The sequence below is a fragment of the Dipodomys merriami genome, unplaced genomic scaffold, assembly GCF_024711535.1.
Source record: "Dipodomys merriami isolate MVZ:Mamm:240054 unplaced genomic scaffold, mDipMer1.0.p SCAF_34, whole genome shotgun sequence".
In the NCBI taxonomy this organism is placed as follows: Eukaryota; Metazoa; Chordata; class Mammalia; order Rodentia; family Heteromyidae; genus Dipodomys; species Dipodomys merriami.
Genome location: NW_027204937.1, coordinates 8,174,421 through 8,196,289, shown reverse-complemented (window position 1 = coordinate 8,196,289; position 21,869 = coordinate 8,174,421). Strand labels below are relative to the sequence as shown.

Here is a 21,869-nt window from a genome sequence, read left to right as displayed (position 1 = left end):
GGCACTGTCCCTGAGCTTCTTTTGCTGAAGGCTAGCACTCTATCACTTGAGCTACAGTGCCAATTCTGGCTTTTTCTGTTTATGTGGTACTGAGGAATCACACCCAGGGCTTCATACATGCTAGGCAAGCACTCTATGCTAGGCCACATTCCCAGGCCCTCTCTAAAATCTATTATTGCCTGTTTACCCTACTTTTGTTTATTCATATAACAATTACAGCCAATGGGTATGAATCCCATCTTGCCTTGAAATGTGGGCCCTTCAATAGCAGAAATGTCCAATTTTTTCTTGTCTCACTGGTACCATTATTCACTTTCAAGGACTTTCTATACCTATGTAATGGGTATTTCCACATAAAGCCCTTCTTAATTGCATTAGTAATGTGTATATAATTGAATCAATTTTATTAGATACATATCTTTGTGGCACTTGGATTATAAAGGAACCAATAATTTTTCTTTAAAAAACTCATTTTTACATTTGCTCAACTCATGAATAAGAAAACCCTCCAAGCTGGGCACTGGAGGCTCACACCTGTAATCCTAGCTACTCAGGAAGCTGAGGTCTAAGGATGTGGTTTGAAGCCAGCCTGGGTAGGAAAGTCTGTGAGACTCTTATAGAAAGTCCTTAGTGGATCTGTGGCTCAAGTGGTAGAGGGCTAACCTTGAGAAAACATGCTCAGGGAGAGCACCCAGGTTGTCAGTTCAAGTCCCTGGACTGGCACAAAAAAGAAAGAAAAAAAATCCTCCAGGCCAGGTGCCAGTGTCTCACACCTATAATCCTGGCTACTGAGGAGGCTGAGATTTGAGGATTGAAGTTCAAAGCCAGCTTGGGCAGAAAATGAGACTCCTCAGTTAACCCCAGAAAACCAGAAATGGCACTGTGGCCTCAAGCAGTAGAGCACTCACCTTGAGCTGAAGAGCTCAAGAAAAATGTCTGGGCCCAGAATTCAAGCCCCATGACCAACTAAAAAATAAAAAATCTTGCAAATCTATTGCTATTTACATAATTACTAGGTAATATATCTAGAATATTATTAATATATCTAGAAAAATATTTACCTGTTAAAAGTAAGACCCCAGGCTAAGCCTAATAACACTTGAAATCCAAAGGCCAAATAACCTCAAGTTTCTTATCTTCTTTACAGTTCAAATCAAAAGGGGTGAGTTACTTCTAGTGTTTTAGCTAAGCTCTCAGGGAGGAAACAGGCACAGTGTCAGTTCTGATATGAATTAGATGATGTTATCACTTCTTCCTCTTCCCTTCCTCCAGCATACTTACTTGTGAAAGTATGTTGTTTTAACTGGATCTTGTGATTTTCTTAGACTCCAAGAGTTGGATAGGGATTGAGCTCCAGTGTATCTTTAGTTGCTGTATTAAAATCAGTCTTTGGGATAAAATACCTGTAAGTACTTAGATGAGCTAGCTGAGTGCTTGAGTCATGATTGAAGCTCTATAAGTGGTTGCAGTCTGCATGTATTATTTGTCCATCTTTTATCAGTATGTCAATCTCATTAATTTGTAAGCTCTTGGGAAAGATCCTAAATCCCACTATGCCATTAAGGGTGCTTAAATGATCGTATTATTTGCTCCTGTTTCAAGGCTGCTTGAACATTCAATAGTCAGAGTAAAAATAACATAGATCTTATTTTACTGACACTTAAGTGATTATGTGTTTGGTACCATTCCAAAGCACTTCTCTTATAGTTACCTCTCCCTTTTTGTCCTTGCAGGACTGGGGTTTGAACCTAGGGCTTTGCACTTACTCTTATCACTGTAACCACACCCTAGCCCTTTTCTTTTGTTTTAGTTATTTTTCAGATAGAGTCTCAGAAGTTTTCTTCTCACTTCAGCCTCAGACTGTGCTTCTTCTCACCTACGCCTACCTCTGTGCTAGGCCATAGGCTACAGTACCACACCTGTCTGATTTCATTTACCCTATATGTTGACATGGGGGTTTTGCTAACTTTTTGTCCAGAGCTGCCTTTAAAAAGAAAAAACAGGGGCTGGGAAGGTGGCTCAGTGGTAGAGCGCTTGCCTTGCATGCCTGAGGCCCTGGGTTCGATTCCTCAGCACCACATGAGCAAAAAAGAAAAAAGCCGGAGTGCTAGCCTTGAGCTGAAGAGCTGAGGGACAGCGCCCAGGCCCAGAGTTCAGGCCCCACAATCAGACCCCCTCCTCCCCCCCCCAAAAAAAGCAATCTTTTCCTGATTTGGCATTACAGGCATGAGTCACCAAGCCCAGCCTGAAATAGTTGTTTTTCTTATCCCATTTTACAAAAGAGAAAACTGGGCATAGAGGTGTTAATAAATTGCTCAAGGGCATACAGAGTTAATTACCAGCTAGATTCAGATGTAGGCTTTGTAGTTAGATCCTTGCTATTAATCCTTATCAAGGCTAATTGAAGGTAAATAGCATATTAAAAATACAGAGAATTTGCAATAGCATTTCGAAGAAGTGAATGATGACCACTGTTAGTGGCTCCTGTCTGTAATTCTAGCTATTCATGAGGCTGAGATCCAGAGAATCATGGATCAGGGCTAACCTAGGCAGAAAAGTTCCTAAGACTTTGTCTCAAAAAAAAAGCAAAAAATAGGGCAGGAGGTGTAGTTCAACTGGTAAAAAGGATTGGCTATGCAAGCAAGCTGAATGTGTGAGGCTCTAAGTTCAAATCTCAGAACTGTCCCCCAAAATGAAGAGAGTGGTCATGTTAACGATTGATTTGGCTCAAAAAGAAACCTTTATGCAGGATTTGGTGTATTTACCGAGTCGTGATTTAAGGGCCAGCTTTTTCAGGAGCTTGGATTTGGGAGAAGAAAAGAGAGGCTAAATAATTAGATGTGCAAGAGCTCAGACATGGTAAATGATAGGGCATCAGAAGTAGTCCTGACAATTTAAAAAAAAAAAAAAAAAAAGAAGTAGTCCTGCATATAAGGACACCGTAGAAGGGAGGCAAGTTAGGAAAACTGGTATAATGAGATTAGTGCATAAGGAAAGCCATGATTGTTAGTGAAGGACAAGGTGGAAAAAATGTGGTATATTAGACCTGTACTTGGATAAGTGTGGAAATATTGAATAAATCAGAACTAGTTAGGATTGTCGGAAAAGCAGATTGTTAAGATTATGTCTAGAAAAGGTGGGCTGGGAAGGTGGCTCAGTGGTAGAGCACTTGCCTTGCATGCTCAAGGCCCTGGGTTCGATTCCTCAGCACCACATAAGAAAAAAGCCGGGGGCTGGGAAGGTGGCTCAGTGGTAGAGTGCTTGCCTTGCATGCATGAGGCCCTGGGTTCGATTCCTCAGCACCACATACACAGAAAAAGCTGGAAGTGGGTGCTATGGCTCAAGTGGTAGAGTGCTAGCTTTGAGCTGAAGAGCTCAGAACAGTGCCCAGGCCCAGAGTTCAAGCTCCTCGACCAGCAAAAAAAAAAAAAAAAAAAAAAGAAAGAAAAGAAAAGAAAAAAGCCGGAAGTGGCGCTGTGGCTCAAGTGGTAGAGCGCTAGCCTTGAGCTGAAGAGCTGAGGGTCAGCGCCCAGGCCCAGAGTTCAGGCCCCACGACCGGACCCCCCCCCCCAAAAAAAAAAAAACTTATTAAAAAAAAAAAGAAAAAAAAAAAAGGTGTTACAAGGTCTTGAATTATGATAAAATTTAGGAAGACTTCCACTCAGTAAGTCACATGGGCATGCATGGTGGTATACACCTGTGGTTGCAGCTGTCCAAGAGGCCGTCAGTAGGAGAACTATGCACAAAGAGGGCCGTCCTGGACAAAGCATAAGACCCTCCCTGGAAAACAAGAAAGCAACAACAACAGTAGGGCTGAGGCAGTGGCCAAAATGGTAGAGTGACCTTGTTTAACAAGTTCAAAACCCTGAGATCAAACCCTTGTACCGAAAAAATATTAGTAACTGGTTTATTTGAAGATGAAAAGTAAGTTAGTAAAATTAAGAAACAGTGAAGCCAGATGCCGGTGGCTCACTCCTGTAATCCTAGCTACTCAGGAGGCTGAGATCTGAGGATCGAAGTTCAAAGCCAGCCAGGGCCAAAAAGTCCATGAGACTCTTATCTCCAGTAAATCACTAGAAAACTGGAAGTGGCGCTGTGGCTCAAGTGGTAGAACACTCGATTTGAGCTGAAGAGTGAAAGGACAGCACCCAGAGTTAAAACCCCATGACCCACAAAAAAAAAAAAAGAAAAGAAACAATGAATTTCATAGGTTTGTAGAAAAAATTTTGTTGTTGTTTTTGTTGGTCATGGGGCCTGAACTCTGGGCCTGGGGCACTGTCCCTCAGCTCTTCAGCTCAATGCTAGTGCTCTACCACTTGAGCCATAGTGCCACTTCCGGCTTTTTCTGCTTATGTGGTGCTGAGGAATAGGGCCTCATGCATGCAAGGTAAGCACTCTACCACTGAGCCACCTTTCCAGCCCCAGTAGAAGAAAGTTTTAAAACCCTTAATATTGAAAGAGAAGGTGGATGCATTTAAATATGGGACATTTTTAGCATTGAATTTAGAGTATTGCAACTAGATAAAAAGACAAGGGGCTGGGAAGGTGGTTCAGTGGCCTCCCATGTGTGAGGCCCTCAGCACCACATAAGCAGAAGAAAAGCCGGAAGTGGCGCTGTGGCTCAAGTGGTAGAGTGCTATCCTTGAGCTGAAGAGCTGAGGGACAGCACCCAGGCCAAGTTCAGGCCCCACGACTGAAAAAAATTTTTTTTTAATATAAATAAATAAAATAAAAAGACAAAAATGAATGCAACATATATGTATAGCTTACAGTACAAATCAGTTATAAACTATGTAGGGAACTTTTTTTTTTTTTTTTTTTTTGGGTCCGGTCGTGGGGCCTGAACTCTGGGCCTGGGCGCTGTCCCTCAGCTCTTCAGCTCAAGGCTAGCACTCTACCACTTGAGCCACAGCACCACTTCCGGCTTTTTTCTTTTTGCTTATGTGGTGCTGAGGAATCGAACCCAGGGCCTCATGCATGCAAGGCAAGCGCTCTACCGCTGAGCCACCTTCCCAGCCCCTGTAGGGAACTTTTTGTGTGCTGATTTTCTTTTACTAGTTGGTGACTATGATTTTTCCATATTCTGTTTATTTTTTGTCTTTGAGAAGACACATTGGTACCATGTCATAGGAGAAAATGCCATTCTTGGCAAAATAAGGTTAGCCCTCTTCTCTGTTTCAGATGATGAAAGCTATGAACAAGTCCAATGAGCATGTCCTGGCAGGAGGCACCTGCTTCAATGAAAAGGCAGACTCTCACCTCGTTTGTGTACAGAATGATGATGGAAACTATCAGACCCAGGCAATCAGTATTCACAATCAGCCCAGGAAAGGTAAGCATTTGAGCTGGTTGAGATTTTTGATACGGGAAGTCATTTCTGGACTTGGAGCATTTAATATCTCAGCCTCAAAACACTTAGATAGGTGACCACAAATGAATTGATAACCTTTCCAAGCCTAGTCTTCTAACTACTTTGAATGGTCAAAGTTGCAAATGGAATCTCCCTTATTGAGGGAAACATTTTTTCACTTTTTATGTTTATTTTTTGAATATTTCGGTTATCTTTTAAATAGCTGTACATTGGAGTTGCCATTCACCAAAGCAGTTCATGAATATATTATATCTTGATCAATGTCACCTGAGGGAAACATTGTAAGTATTGTTTCAAGATACTGATAGGCCAATGTTGAAGGTGAGACTAGGCTTTTGAGTAAGAATATGCTCAAGTAGATTTGAAGCTTGTTGGATGACCATACTGAAGGAAGACATCTAGGTTTGGTGCTATTCTGAATATGTTTTTTTATCACTTAGAAAATAGAAATGAAGAATCTGCTTTTCATCAGATAGATCTGCTAACCATAACTTTTAGTAAGATCCTTGAATGATTCAAACGCACATTAGAGCTTGAAAAGCCTTGTTCCACTGACATTACTCAGAATGTTTTCTCAGGTTCTATGATTTCATAACATGTCCCCATAAACAATGAGTCTTTATTAATAAATGAAATGTGAGAAGCCCTGGATAAACAAGCTTAAATAGTTCTTTGCCACAGGGCTTCTCAGACCTTTTGACAAGCTGATGACTGTTCTCATTTTCCAAGAGGATAGTGTCTATCTTTTCACAAATTTATTTGACCACAAATAATGTTTTGGTTCAGTGTATCTCCTAAAATTACATGGTTCTAAACTTTATTTTATGAAATATTTCTCTAGTAGACAAATAATAGGTCTATAGATAGACATGTAGAATGTGTATATATGTATGTCTGTAGACATATAGTAGATTCTTAATGTATTTAAAATATACTTTATTGTCTTTAAATAGTTGTACAAAGGAGTTGACATTCCACAAAGTAGTTGATGAACACAGTGCATCTTGATCAGTGTCTCCCCATTGCCACATTCTCACTTGTGCCTTTCAACCTACCCCCTTCCCTTCCCTTACCCACCCCCTTCCCTTCCCTTACTTTACTTATGTTTGTAGAATATACATTGAAGAAATAATTTTTTTTTGGGTCCGGTCGTGGGGCCGGAACTCTGGGCCTGGGCGCTGTCCCTCAGCTCTTCAGCTCAAGGCTAGCACTCTACCACTTGAGCCACAGTGCCACTTCCGGCTTTTTTCTTATGTGGTGCTGAGGAATCAAACCCAGGGCCTCGAGCATGCAAGGCAAGCGCTCTACCACTGAGCTACCTTCCCAGCCCCTGAAGAAATAATTTTATTGTGGGCCAGTCTGGGCTTGAACTCAGAGACTGAGCACTGTCCCTGTGCATTTTTGCTCAAAGTTAACACTCTACCACTTGAAACACAGTTCCACTTCTGGCTTTTTGGTGTGTATGCTTGCTAAATTGAAGTCTCACAGATATTCATATCTGGCTGGGTTGTTTTTTTTGTTGTTGTTGTTTTTTGGTTTTGGTCAGTCATGGGGGCTGAACTCTGGGCCTGGGCGCTGTCCCTCAGCTCTTCAGCTCAAGGCTAGCGTTCTACCATTTGAGCTACAGCGCCACTTCTGGCTTTTTCTTTCTTTTTTTTTTTTTTTTTGGGTCAGTCGTGGAGTTTGAACTCTGGGCCTGAGTGCTGTCCTTACGCTCTTCAGCTCAAGGCGAGCACTCTACCGCTTGAGCCACAGTGCCACTTCCAGTTTTCTAGTGGTTTATTGGAGATAAGAGTCTCACGGACTTTCCTGCCCGGGCTGGCTTTGAACCGTGATCCTCAGATCTCAGCCTCCTGAGTAGCTAGGATTACAGGCGTGAGCCACTGGTGCCCAGCCCTGGCTTTTTCTTTATGTGGTGCTGAGGAATCGAACCCAGTGCCTCACACATGCAAGGCAAGCACTCTACCACTGAGCCACCTTCCCAACCCTATCTGGCTGGTTTTGAACCATGAACCTCACATCTCAGCCTTCTGAATAGCTAGGATTGCAGTTATGAGCCATCAATGCCCAGCAATACATTGAAGTATTTTTTTGTTTTTTTTACTTGATTCTCCTTGCTTCTCTTCATTACAATATTAATATATTAATAAATTCGCAACCAGGTAAGAACAGAAAGGGAACTTAGTATGATAGAGCCAATTTAAGTTTTCATTTAGATTTGCCTGCTGACAGTTTATTTACAGCTGACATCATACTTAATGTAGAAGAACTATATTGACCTCTAGTGTTATGACAAAGTCAGGCATGTCTGCTCCCATGGCTTCTACTGGGCATCATACTGAAATGATAACCAGTGCAATAGGATCTCAATGTATTTTTAAGTCAGTCATTTAGTAGAGGCATTATATATATATATATATATATATATATATGTATATATATATATACATATACACACATATACATATATATAAAGTATATATATTTTTTGAATATCAAAAATAAAGTAGATAAGTCCATAATGTTCCCTTTCAGTCAAATGGTATCTAAAATATACAAATAAATTCTATTCAGCCAGGTGCTGGTGGCTCATGCCTATAATCCTAGCTACTCAGGAGGCTGAGATGATGGTTCAAAGCCAGCCTGGGTAGGAAAGTCTATGAGACTGTTTTGTTTTGATCATGGGGCTTGAACTCTGGGCCTGGACGCTGTCCCTCAGCTCTTCAGCTCAAGGAGAGAGCTGTACCACTTGAACCATAATACCATTTCCAGCTTTTTCTGCTTATGTGGTGCTAAAATCGAACCCAGGGCCTCATGCGTGCAAGGCAAGCACTCTACACTGAGTCACCTTCCCAGCCCTCAAATGATAAGTGTTTAAGGCTTTACAGGCCCACAGTCTTTGTCACAGCTGCTGAAATTCAGTTGTTGTAGTACAAAAAGTGGTTTAAATAATGTGTGAATGAATGACTATAGCTATGTTCCAATAAAAATTCATTTATGTAAATAGGCTATAGACCAAGAAGGACAAGAATTAAGGCTGGGCAATGGTGGCTTACTTCTGTAATCCTAGTTACTCAGGAGGCTGAGATCTGAGGATCAGGGTTCAAAGCCAGCCCAGACAGGAAGGTCTGTGAGAGTCTTATCTCCAATAAATCACTCAGAAAACCGGAAATGGCACTGTGGCTCAAGTGGTATAGCACTCACCTTGAGCTGAAGATCTCAAGGCCCAGAATTCAAGCCCCTCAACTGACCCAAAAAAAAAAAAAAAAAAAAGGACAAGAATTAAGATTTGCTTGTAAGATTCTTTGATTCATCAGGTGCTGGTGGCTCACACTTGTAATCCTAGCTATTCAGGAGGCTGAGATCTGAGGATCATGGTTCAAAGCCAGCTCAGGCAGCAAAGTCTGTGAGACTTTTTTTTTGGTCCGGTCATGGGGCCTGAACTCTAGGCCTGGGCGTTGTCCCTCAGCTCTTCAGCTCAAGGCTAGTGCTCTACCACTTGAGCCACAGCGCCACTTTCGGCTTTTTTCTTTTTGCTTATGTGGTGCTGAGGAATGAACCCAGGGCCTCAGGCATGCAAGGCAAGCGCTCTACCACTGAGCCACCTTCCCAGCCCCTCTGTGAGACTCTTATCTCCAATTAACTACCAGAAAATGAAGTGGCGCTGTGGTTCAAGTGGTAGAGCGCTTGCCTTGAGCTGAAAAGCTCAGGGACAGTGCCCAGGCCCAGAGTTCAAGCCGCACAACCAACCAAGAAAAAAATTCTTCGATATTTGGTTAGAACAGGAACAAATCAACAAATCAGAATGGAAGTATCTGTTTCACAGCAAAGTTACATGCATCAAAATTATTGGTTATTTTTGTGATGCATTCTTCAGTGTTTGATATTTTCTGAATAATGCTATTTGACTTTTTTTTTTTTTTTTTTTTTTTTTTTTTGCTGGTCCTAGGACTTGAACTCTGGGCCTGAGCACTGTCCCTGGGCTCCTTTTGCTCAAGGCTACCATGCTACCACTTGAGCCACAGTGCCTTTTCCGGTTTTCTGGGGGTTAATTGGAAATAAGAGTCTAACAGACTTTCCTACCTGGGCTGACTTTGAACTGTGGCCCTCAGATCTCAACCTCCTGAGTAGCTAGGATTACAGGTGTGAGCCACCAGCCTCTGGCTATGGTTGGTTTTTTTTTTTTTCTTCTTCTTTTTTTGCTGGTTGTGGGGCCTGAACTCTAGGCCTGAACACTGTCCCTCAGCTCTTCAGCTCAAGGCTAGCACTCTACCACTTGAGCCACAGCACCACTTCTGGCTTTTTCTGCTTATGTGGTGCTGAGGAATCAAACCCAGGACCTCAAACATGCTAGGTAAGCACTCTACCACTGAGCACCTTCCCAGCCCCCTTTATTTGACATTTTTAATTACTATCTCCCATCCCTCTATCCCAAAGTTTATCCTGACAGACTCTTTCTATTGCTGTTTCTAGTGACTGGTGCCAGTTTCTTTGTGTTTAGTGGCGCTCTGAAATCCTCTTCAGGATACCTTGCCAAATCTAGCATTGTGGAAGGTAATGTATATGTTGTTTACTCCCTTTGCACTAATTCAGTCCTAATATACAACAAAATGCAGGCAATATTAAGAGAAGCCATTGCCATTTCTACTGTAGATGTCTGGTCCTATTATTTATTCACTGGCTTGCCACTCTTAACCACATTAAAACTGCTATGGGACCTAGCTGTGGTGGCTCATGCCTATAGTCTTGGTGACTTAGAACACTGAGATAAGATCCCTTAAGCCCAGGTACTCAAGACCAGTGTGGCAACTCTGCAAGGGCCCATCTCAAAAACAGACAAAATACAAAGCCATGGTAGTGCTTATTTTTCCAAAGAAGGGAGTAAGTACAATTATCATGGAACTAGGACATAAAAATTAGGAGCTGACCTTTTGTAGCTGCAGAATAAGATACTTCAGGGGACTTAGTGTGAATTCAAATCCATCCTTGGAATCAAATATGCAGATGAGAAGATGAAAGTCACTGTTCACTTTAAGGGTACATAATGAAATGTGCTTACAATACAGTCACTTTAATTAGACATGGCACGTTTTGTTGTTGTTGGAGCTAGGGTCTAGCTATAGCTTAGCTTGGCCTTGAACTTCTTCTAATCCTGCCTTAGTTTCCTGAATGATAAAATTCAAATTACCCTAAAACTTGTAAGTTCCAATAGCTATTTTATTGTGCTTGCTGATTCCTCTGGATGAGTAATCTTGAGTGTGCAGAGAAGCATAGCTTGACCCTGTTTCATGATGCTTGGGTAGGCAGGATGAGGGCACGTCAGGCGGGGCTTAATGGAAGAGAGGAAATGGAAACAAATTGTCCTGTGAGGCCAGAAGAGCAAAGTGACCATGTTTGATTCCCCCATCTTTTTGTTGTTGTTGTTGTTGTTGGTTGTGGAGCTTGAACTCTGGGCCTGGGTACTGTCCCTCAGCTCTTCAGCTCAAGACAAGCACTCTCCCACTTGAAAACCACTTCTGGTTTTCTGGTGGTTAATTAGAAATTAAGAGTCTCATGGACTTTTTTGCCTGGGCTGGCTTTGAACCATGAGCCTCAGATCTCAGCCACCTGAGTAGCTAGGACTACAACAAGCGTGAGCCACTGGCGCCTGGCTGATTTTCCCCTTTGAGCAGACTCAGGAGCAATCTTTATTGGAGTCTGAAATGAAATTAACAGACAGGTTTTAAGCAGAGCCCACCTTGGCATTTGCTTTCACAGGTCTTTCAGTGAGTGGAGGATTCAGCTCAAAGAAGAAAACCTTTTTGTATCTGTCAGCTTTGGGGAACAGAGTGAAGTTTTATTTATAATATTTGAGGATCTGCTAGATGTTTCCTCTGTCCTTTGAGGTTTCTCATTGTTTCCATGTGTACTATCTTGGTGCTGATTCTTAGATGGCGTTATGGTCCAGATCACTGCAGAGAACATGGATTCCTTGAGGCAGGCGCTTCGGGAGATGAAGGACTTCACTATCACCTGTGGCAAGGCAGACGCCGAGGATCCTCAGGAACAGATCCGCATTCAGTGGGTGGATGACGACAGGAACGTTAACAAGGGGTAAATGCAGCTAGCCACCCTCCCGCCCCTCCCCCTCTATCACCATACCAGGCATGTTTGTCTAATGATTAAAAAGAGGAGACTCTGCAGAGGAAAGGGAGAGAAGGACATAAGGAGGGAGAAAGGAAAGGAGAAATGAGGGAAGAAAAGAAGAAAATGGGACAAAGATTAGCCAGAAAAAACACTTAAACTCAGTAATTCAGTTTTAATGCATAGATTTGTGGGGTTTTTGTTTTGTTTTGTTTTTATTTTTGTGGGTTTGTGGGTTTTTTTGTCGATTGTGGGGCTTGAACTCTGGGCTTGGGCACTGTCCCTGAGTTCTTCAGCTCAAAGCTAGTACCACTTTGAGCCACAGTACCACTTGTTTTTCTGGTGGTTAATTGGAGATAAATCTCGCCAGGTGCCAGTGGCTCATGCCTGTAATCCTAGCTACTCAGGAGGCTGAAATCTGAGGATCATAGTTCAAAGCCAGCGCAGGCAGGAAAAGTCCATGAGACTCTTATCTCCAATTAACCATTCCGAAAAACAGAAGTGACGCTGTGGTTCAAGTTGTAGAGCGCTAGCCTTGAGCTGAAGAGCTGAGGGACAGTGTCCAGGGCCCAGAATTCAAGCCCTGAAAGGACCAAAAAAAAAAAGTCTCATGGACTTTCCTACCCTGGCTGTCTTTGAACCATGATCCTCAGATCTCAGCTGCCTGAGTAACTAGGATTACGGGTGTGGCCCAGCTTAGCTTTGTTTTCTAATTTGCCCCAATTTATCTGGGCTCCTTGCTTCCAAGTATTCTAACAATCTAACAAACTAAGGTCTCTTTTAGTATACACACACACCTATTTTTATGAGTGGTTCTGACCTCTACTATTTGAGCCACATCCCTAACCCTTTTTTGCTTTAGTTACTGTCGAATAAGGTCTTTCGTTTATCCCAGGTGGGCATGGACCTTAGCAGTGAAGGGAATTTGTAGACCCTAGACAGTGGTTCATCCACACCACTACTTGGACAAGTAACACTTTTTTGGTTTTGGGGTTGAATCCAGAGGCTTATTAGACATTCTCTACCATTAGTGCTCTGCCATTGAACCACATTCCTAGCCTTAGTTCTTAATAAACATTCATTAAACTCCTGTATTCCAACCAGTGGGCCATTACTGGAAATACAGCACACAGAATTGACGGTATCATACTCCCTCCCCCTTAGAAGTTCATTTGTAAGACATAAGCAGACTTTTGAAGAATTGTATGATGAATGCTACAGCATGAGGAGCAGAGTGTAGAGCCAGTGGGGTGAGTGGGTAAGCACTGACTGAAAGAGGGAACGCTGGTGTGCTGTGATGTAGCTCAAGTGGTCATACCTACCTAGCAAGTGTTAGGCCCTGAGTACAATCCTCAGTACTGCCAAAAGGTGTGGGGAGGGGGGGAAGGAAGGAAACCTGGAAAAAGATCAGCCTTGATTAAGTGATTTGTTATTGTAAAGAGAACCAGTTCCTGAGACAGAATGTCCTGTTTTTGAAATGTGTTTGAATTATTTCCATGCATAGGCCCTGTCATGAGTGATTTTTGTACAATGGCTTCTGCTAGGATATGCTGCACAGATGTGTCCAGCAAGGCCTCCAGTGTGATTAGCAGCAGCACTTACCAGTTCCCTGTCTTTTCCTTTCCTCTGTTTTAGTGTTGTAAGTCCTATAGATGGAAAGTCTATGGAATCTATAACAAACGTGAAGATATTCCATGGATCAGAGTATAAAGCAAATGGAAAAGTCATCAGATGGACAGAGGTAAGAAAATAGATGTTGACATCTTTGATGTGCATTGAGTGCAACTTTTTGCTATAGAGAGACACATTCTGGATTAATTCTGACAGATAAAAAATCTTGAGAGGGGCTGGGAAGGTGGCTCAGTGGTAGAGCGCTTGCCTTGCATGCATGAGGCCCTGGGTTCGATTCTTCAGCACCACATAAGCAAAAAGAAAAAAGCCGGAAGTGGCGCTGTGGCTCAAGTGGTAGAGCGCTAGCCTTGAGCTGAAGAGCTGAGGGACAGCGCCCAGGCCCAGAGTTCAGGCCCCATGACTGGACCCCCCAAAAAAAAATCTGTGAAAAAAATTTCCATTTACATACTCTTATCTACTGGAAAGAAATCTCAAGTACAACCTGTCGTACTCTCAAAATATTTTCCTTCCCTTGAACTAGCTTTTAGAGATTTTTTTGCATTAGAATTCAAGAAGACTGTATCTAAGTGCTATGTATGTACAGTCTTTGTTGTGTTCTTTAGAATGCTGGATTGGTCATGCTACAGTTACGGTTAAATCCATCTCAGGTAACATGTCCTTACAAAAAAACCCTCCGTATTTCTCAATAAGCAAAGTTCAGAGATTAAGTAACTTGTCAGAAATTACAAGACAAATACATAATGGCAAGTTCCAGTTCAAAGCAGATATAGGTAACTCTTATTTTTTCTTTTTTTTTTTGTCGGTCGTGGGGCCTGAACTCTGGGCCTGGGCGCTGTCCCTCAGCTCTTCAGCTCAAGGCTAGCACTCTACCACTTGAGCCACAGCATCACTTCTGGCTTGTTCTGCTGTGGTGCTGAGGAATCGAACCCAGGGCCTCATGCATGCAAGGCAAGCGCTCTACCACTGAGCCACCTTCCCAGTCCCAACTCAAGTTCTTAAATGAAAGCAGTATGAGAGGGTCATCTAGGAACAAGAGGAGCAGGGCTGGGATCCTGTTTGTAAGAACTGTAGAAATCAGAAAGTTTGCTCTAAGAGTAAATATGTACATCCTCTTTTTCTTTTTTTTTTTTTTTTTGGGGGGGGGTGCAGGCTTGGTCATGGGACTTGAACTCTGGGTCTGGGTGCTGCTCCTGAGCATTTTTGCTCAAGGCAAGCTCTCTACCACTAAAGCTACATCTCTACTTCCAGTTTTCTGGTGGTTAATTTTTTATAAGAGTCCCATGGACTTTCCTGCCCAGGCTGGCTTTGAACTGTGATCCTCAGATCTCAGCCTCCTGAGTAGCTAAGATTATAGGCGTGAGCCAACAATGCCCAGCAAAGATAGTCATTTTTTATTTTTTTGGTCAGCTATGGGGATTGAACTTAAGAGCTCTTTTGCTCAAGGCTAGCACTCTACTACTTTGAGCCACAGCCCCACTTTCCGTTTTTACATCTCATTTATACTCACTTATAAAATAAAGAATGATAAGATCTCTAGGATTCCTTTCCATTTTAAGTGACTTTTGGCTTTCTATTTCACACATAAACTGAGGCCAAGAGAGTTAGGTCTCATCCAGGTGCACATAGCTGGTACCAGGACATCACAGGGACCAGGGCCATTGTTTCATGGTCATCCTGCTTCATACAAGACTGTTTTCACATCTTTTTGTGCCCTTCTTTTCCTGGCCCAAGATCTTTGTATGTCCTACTCCTGTCAGGTCATCTTGCACATCTTAGAAAATCAGGATGCTCACATACAACAAGCTTATCTGTTTGGTTTTTTTTTTTTTCCCAACATCTAGTCAAAAAGTGTCTTTTGTTTGGGAACAGGTGTTTTTCCTAGAAAATGAGGACCAGCATAATTGCCTGAGTGATCCTGCAGATCATAGCAGACTGACTGAGCATGTGGCCAAGGCCTTTTGTCTTGCTCTCTGTCCCCACCTAAAGCTTCTGAAGGAAGATGGAATGACAAAACTGGGATTACGTGTGACACTAGACTCAGATCAGGTAAGAAGGGTCTGTGTAGGCAGCCTTTGAAGCTGGTATTGGGCAGCCTATATTTCCTGTCTTTCTGACTCAGCCTAAAGCTTAAATTTCCAGGCCTCTGGTTTGAACAGATGTAGTATTCTGATATCCCTTCTAGTAGTAATCTCCCCAGATGTTTCTTGGTCAGACTCTCAGAACCATTGGACAATGGCTCCTTCACCTACATTTCTTCCAAGGAGTTGCTTCCCTTTTTACTTGGGGGTAAGGAGAGGAGAGTGAAAACATACCACCCCAGTGACTGGCATCTGTGCTACCCTTTAGCCCAGTACCACACTGTCCCTAAGCTTGTTTTGCAAGTTTGGGTTGGCTAGCCATACCTAATAAGGTTTTTCTTGTTTTTTTCCTTTTTTTTTTTTTTTTTTTTGGTTGGTCATGGGGCTTGAACTTTGGGCCTGGGTGCTGTCCCTGAACTCTTCAGCTCAAGGCGAGCACTCTACCACTTGAGCCATTGTGCCACCTCTGGTTTTGAGTGATTTATTGGAGATAAGAGTCTCAAAGACTTTTCGGCCTGGGCTGGCTTTGAACCATGATCCTCAGATCTCAGCCTCCTGAGTAGCTAGGATTACAGGCATGAGCCACTGGGCCATACCTATCAGTTTTTTCATACTAGATAATGGCCAAGATTTGAACTGTCTCCCCAGTAATTTTCCTACAAGTCTCCTATTACCAGACTTGCCTCCCTGTCTCAATGTTTTTATATGTTCTTTGTAGATATGATCCACCCTTCAACCTCCAGCCCCCATTCTTGGTCTCCATGTCTCTTTCTGTGGTCTAGCACTCTAATAAATCTATTACTACTCTTGGATCTGTGACATGTCCCACCAGCTCTCTGCTTTGATGCTTCCAATCAACCCTTAGCTTTGAGTCATTAGAAGTGAGTGTAGGATTTCTGCTTACTTCTGAGGCCAGAATTAAGTCAACAACCTGCTTCTGGTCTGAGTGCTTTATGGGGACAATCATTAGTCTATGCAGAATTATTCTATGCCATTATCGGGGCAGAATGCAAGCTGTGTCCAGCATTTCTGCATTACTCACCAATACTTGCTACCAAGATCTTGCCATTGGCTGCAAGAAGCAATATCAGGATAATACTAGTGAAGTATTGTTTTTCCATACCAAATAGTACTGATCATCTAACAACAGAAAACTCCCTCACATAAAGCAATGAGAACAAGCATTTTCCTGCTAATTTTTTTTCCCCTGGTTGTGGGACTTGAACTCTGGGCTTGGGCGCTATCTCTGTGCTCTTCAGCTCAAGGCTAGCGCTCTACCACTTGAGCCACAGCGCCACTTCCGGTTTTCTAGTGGTTTATTGGAGATAAGAGTCTCTTGGACTTTCCTGCCTGGGCTGGCTTTGAACCCTGATCCTCAGATCCTTTTGAGTAGCTAGGATTACATGTGTGAGCCACCGGTGCCCGGCTCCTGCTAATTTTTTTTTTTTGGGTCCGGTCGTGGGGCCTGAACTCTGGGCCTGGGCGCTGTCCCTCAGCTCTTCAGCTCAAGGCTAGTGCTCTACCACTTGAGCCACAGCGCCACTTCCGGCTTTTTTTCTTTTTTGCTTATGTGGTGCTGAGGAATCACCCAGGGCCTATGCATGCAAGGCAAGCGCTCTACCACTAAGCCACCTTCCCAGCCCTCCTGCTGAATTTTTGAGCCTCTTGAGGGAAGGGGGCCGTTATCTTTCTGTGAATTAGTGCTTGCAAGTACTCAGAAAATGGTGCATGGATGACAGATGGAGTGAAGAATAAATGCTTTCTCATTTCAGTTTTCACAGCCAAAAGTTAGGGTATTATTTCTGATTTACTTTACCTCTCTACATGCTCTGCCTATTCCAGGAAACAAAGACATTAGCTGGTTAAGTGACTGGCCTAAAATCTTACAACTATCCAGTGGCCAGGATTTAAAATGACAGCATAAGCTGGGCACTGGTGGCTCACGCCTGTAATCCTAGCTACTCAGGAGACTGAGATCTGAGGATCACAGTTCAAAGCCAGCCCAGGCAGGAAAAGACTGTGAGACTCTTATCTCCAATAAACCATTGGAAAACCAGAAGTGGTGCTGTGGCTCAAGCGGTAGAGCACTAGCTGAAGAGTTCAGGGACAGTACCCAGGCCCAGAGTTAAAGCCCCACAACCACAATGACAAGATGATAAATGACAATTAAGAGTTGGAATCTGTGTCTGCTCATGATGTGTCTAGCTCATGGCTAAGAAAGGCATTGCCTTTCCCTCTCAGTCCCCTTGAGGGATCTTCTCTGTTCAATAACCATCATCCCCTTCTCTCTGTGATGTAGGTTGGCTATCAAGCAGGGAGCAATGGCCAGCCCCTTCCTTCACAGTACATGAATGATCTGGACAGCGCCTTGGTGCCGGTGATCCATGGAGGTGCCTGTCAGCTCAGTGAAGGCCCTGTCGTCATGGAACTTATCTTTTATATTCTGGAAAACATCGCCTAGACAGGACTTCATTTTTTTCTGTTCAGACCGGTTGCAACAGCAGTCATACCCAAATCATTTGCACTTTAAAACTGGAAGATTAAGCTTTTGTTAACACTATTAATGGGGGGGGGGAGGGAGGGAGTGGAATAGAATGGGAGTAGGGACCTAGGTGTCAAGGGTGGGATGGGGTGGTTGGGGGGAACAAATGTTCCACAATTTTAAAACTTCTATGCATCGTCCACCAAGAAGACCTGGAGAGCTTCTGTTACTGCACAACAGTTACGCTATCTTTGCAGCTAATCCCCTCCTCTTATGTCTTAGACAAGAATTCTGCTCCTCTCTTTTAAGATTACTTATGGTCATGTGCTCAGAAATGCTCAAAATGGGTACAACCATCACCAAGGCTGGGGTGGGAGGGCAGAGGGGAAATAAACAATGAAGCATCAATTTTGCACTGTTTGTACAGAATTGGTATAAGAATTCTACACTGATCTTTGTCCAAGTTATATAACAGCTGTTTTATCAAGTAGAAATCACACTTTTTCTTTATTTTTAGCCAGATTGTTCACTGAAGTGAATCACAGACCAAAGGGATTTTCTACTCTTCTAGCTTTGGAAGGGGCAGCTCTTGTAAAATGAGGTTGTTTGGCTAGCACAGTTGAGTACAGGATCACACAAGATCTATTCAACTGAATGGCAAACATCAAAATGAACCTTTCTTTTAAAGCTGACAAAAATATACCTAAGGGATTTTTAGTTAATATATACTAAAAATATTTTAACCTTTTTTTAAGAAAACCATTTAAACTGCTGAGAAAGTTCCAAGCACAAAAAAGCAATGACTACACTTTACCTAGATTCAGTATTGTTCAGGCCAACATTTTACACATTTATCACATTTCCTCTTTCCATAAAATTAAAGCAATTCCAAGAAAGCTGCAAATGCCATAACCCCTTTTCCCTTAAATGTTAATTTAAATGATGTTAATTCCCATAAACGAAGTCAATAAGCACATCCTGAGCCTGGCGCCAGGAGGCTGAGATCTGAGGATTGTGGTTCAAAAGCCAGCCTGTGCAGGAAAGGCCATTGAGACTGTCTCCAATTAATACCAGAAAACTGCAAGTGGTGAAGTGCTGAAAATGGTAGAACGCTAGCTTTGAGCAAAAGAGCTCAGGAACAGCACCCAGGCCCCATAGTTCAAGCCCCAGGACTGGAAAATTAAAAAGAATCATATTGTTTAATTGCAGGCATTTCTAAACTTCAGTCAGTATCACTTTTTTTTTTTTTTTTTTTGCTAGTGCTTAGCTTTGAACTCAGAGCCTGGGCACTGTCCCTGAGCTAGCTCAAGGCTAGCACTCTACCTCTGGAGCCACACACAGCACCACTTCTTTTTCTGTGTATGTGGTACTGAGGAATGGAACCCAGGGCTTCATGCATGCTATGCAAGCACTCTACCACTAAGCCACCTTCCCAGCCCAGCATCACATTTTTTTATATGTGATCTGCCTAGTAAATATCTCTAGGTCATTTTTCATCTCCAGTAAGACTTCTAGCCTAGGACCAGAAATGGCGTGTAGCTCGCCTGAATTTTTATCTGTCATAAACTTGCCTTTATCCTTGGTACTTTTTTGTGACTATAAGTCCCCCAAAACCTATTTTTAATAAAAAATATTTCATTGATCACTATTAGAATCTATCCATATCTGACCACAATCACTTGATAGCCATCTACCTCTCCTTGATGGTGGTAAATCTGGTCACTTGGTCAAGACCTCCAATTTCTCCACTCCTAACAAGCTAATACATACATCTTGTGCAACAAAGTATCCCTAGACTTAGCATCCATTGATGTTTCTTACCTGTACTGATCTTTCACTATGACAGCTGCAAAATGACTTTCCAGTCCTAGCACTGGTAGCAGCTGGATTTGGCCATGTGTAAATGCCATTCATCCCTATTACTTTTTCTTCAGTGATTTCCTTTGGTGCTTAAATGACGTTTTAGACTAATGGAGTACCTTCAGGTTGGCCCCTACATCATCATGACATACTAATTTTTCAGTTTTTCCTTTTATAGCTAACAAGGTTTTCCAGGCTAATCATGTACTTGCCCTGCCCCAGGTTTGGAATCAACCAGTGTTTCTAGAAGTGCTGGTTTCTTAGTGAGATTGATAATATATAGAAACCCAAGTCTGGTCTGCCCAGGATATATGTGGAACCGTGCTCATTTTCTTGTTAAAGGATGTCACAACCCAATTTGAAAACTCTTGCTCTCAGGAAACCCACTCCATCATCTCAAAGTCCAGAATTTAGTACAGGATTTAGTCTCTGCAGCCAAAGTGTTCTTCAAATGTTCTGGGTTCCAGGACAGTGAGAGGCTGTTTCCCAGTGTTTTCCAACACTTGGCAATAACAGGCTATACAGCTGTTTGAGGTTGAAGCTATTTTCCAGATTCTCAAAAGCCTAGGCTGAAGTATGTCTGGCTGAGTTTATCCTCTCCATGGGGTTGGGTGAGGATTACATTCCACATCTCCCTCCCATCTTTGCTGATAGAACCTACAGAGAATTGATTGTAAGTTTTCTCATAGACCAGAGGCACCAAGCTTCTCAGGGGCTATTTAGCTTAGACAGCACTAGTTGTTAAGGTTGGAGCCCTGGGACTGCCAGACTACTACCCCACCAACCAGACGAGACCCACAGGGGCAAGTATATGTGGTGTCCATAGTAAGCTTAGTATAAATGTACCTCACAAGTCCAGGGCTTCTAGAGGCTTGTCCTGATTTCCTAGCTCCTCTTTTCTTCCTGCTCCCGACAAATACAGTTTGCCATTGTACAGATTTCTTCAGTCAATGCAAGCTTTTAATTCTCCCACTCAAGCTCTGGCCTTGTATAATCGGGTCCATTCTTAACTGTGTAAAATGCCCTTTATGTGTAGAAAACCCATCCTGTGAAACAGGACATAAACAACTAAAACTAGTTTTTGCCCTCCTTATCTTTGGTTTTATATCATACAAAGTTAAATGCTGAAATGTCACATCCCTAATTAGACATTTTCTATATTGTAAACTTAAAGACAACTGAAAAGGAACAAAATTGCCATTCTGGTAATTACTAAATTAAAAAAAAAACATTGCATGTTTATAAAATGGCCTGGCAGTGTAGTTTCTCCCGCTATTCTTAGCAACACTTTCTGAACACCTGGACTTATGGGGGATCTAACTGTGTAATTTCCTTACTTAGATTAGTTCCTGCTGGTAAGCCTCAAACTTCTGATTTATCTATGGTCATAAGAAATTATTTCAGATAATCTGTTCAACACTTTCTGAAATTAAGCTGTGATGGAGGTTTCTAGTTTACTAAAACTCATTGAGACTTTTTAGGGATTGTACAAATACAAAGGCCAGGGGGTGGAAAAAGAATGATACCCAGAGAAGGGGAAGAATCCACCTGTGATAGAGCTAGACCAGGTGCAAGTTCCCTGTATCCACCAATCTCAGCCCCAATGTTGGGTTCAACCTGAAAAGACCAAAATCTTAAGAGAGACCACAAATATTTGGAAAGTAAGTACTGAGAATTTGAAAGCAACTGTGCAGGTTTCAGAGAAAAAAGAATGTTAAAGCCACTCAAGAATTTGAACTTTGATCAAAGCTTCCTAATGCTAAAATTTCTTCAGTTTGCCAATTCAGAAGTATATTCTGTACTAGACCAAACAATATAAAATTTGAAGATTACTTGGACTGTGGCCAGTTCCTAGCCTTCCCCACCTCCAGTGTTGGTTACTTTATTTGGACAAATCTTAGGATGAGATGAAGCTCTGCAAGCCACTCCTGCTCCATGAGTGTGCTGGCCACAACAAAGGCCTTTTAAGAACCTTAGTCTCTAAGTCCAGTGGGTGGCTTTGTGGGGCCTCTCAGCTGAAGCACACTGAAATTAAGCGGACTGCCTAAGAAAAAATCTTCAGAGCCACAGAAAATGTCTGACTGAAACAATATTCCTAGCACAGGCATGAATTTAGAACTTGAGGATAATTCCACCTTTTTGGCACATTCTGGGTTGGATGCAAACACAAAAGTGAAGTTAAGGACTGGTTGCATCCTTCGGGCCAGCCCTTTTTGCTCTAGGTCATTTCACAAAGGTGATGACCCTTCTTTTCATGCTAGATTACTTTGTAACATATAAGACAGCAATTGAGGGTTCAATCTCTCATGTATGTCTAGCTCAC

The 21,869-nt window shown here is 42.5% G+C and overlaps 1 protein-coding gene across 2 annotated transcripts in view; it reads left to right on the top strand.

The window, feature by feature from the left end:
* The window catches only part of Zfyve9 (zinc finger FYVE-type containing 9), a 116,306-nt gene extending 98,515 nt beyond the window's left edge, over nucleotides 1-17,791 (top strand). For both annotated transcript variants that reach the window (XM_069987222.1, XM_069987224.1), the window contains 6 exons: nucleotides 5,182-5,332; nucleotides 9,845-9,925; nucleotides 11,302-11,464; nucleotides 13,130-13,235; nucleotides 14,996-15,172; nucleotides 17,504-17,791. In XM_069987222.1, the coding sequence (XP_069843323.1) occupies nucleotides 5,182-5,332; nucleotides 9,845-9,925; nucleotides 11,302-11,464; nucleotides 13,130-13,235; nucleotides 14,996-15,172; nucleotides 17,504-17,665 (840 nt within the window). In that variant the 3' untranslated portion in view covers nucleotides 17,666-17,791. The remainder of the gene's footprint in view (nucleotides 1-5,181; nucleotides 5,333-9,844; nucleotides 9,926-11,301; nucleotides 11,465-13,129; nucleotides 13,236-14,995; nucleotides 15,173-17,503) is intronic.
* Nucleotides 17,792-21,869: the final 4,078 nt, after the last annotated feature.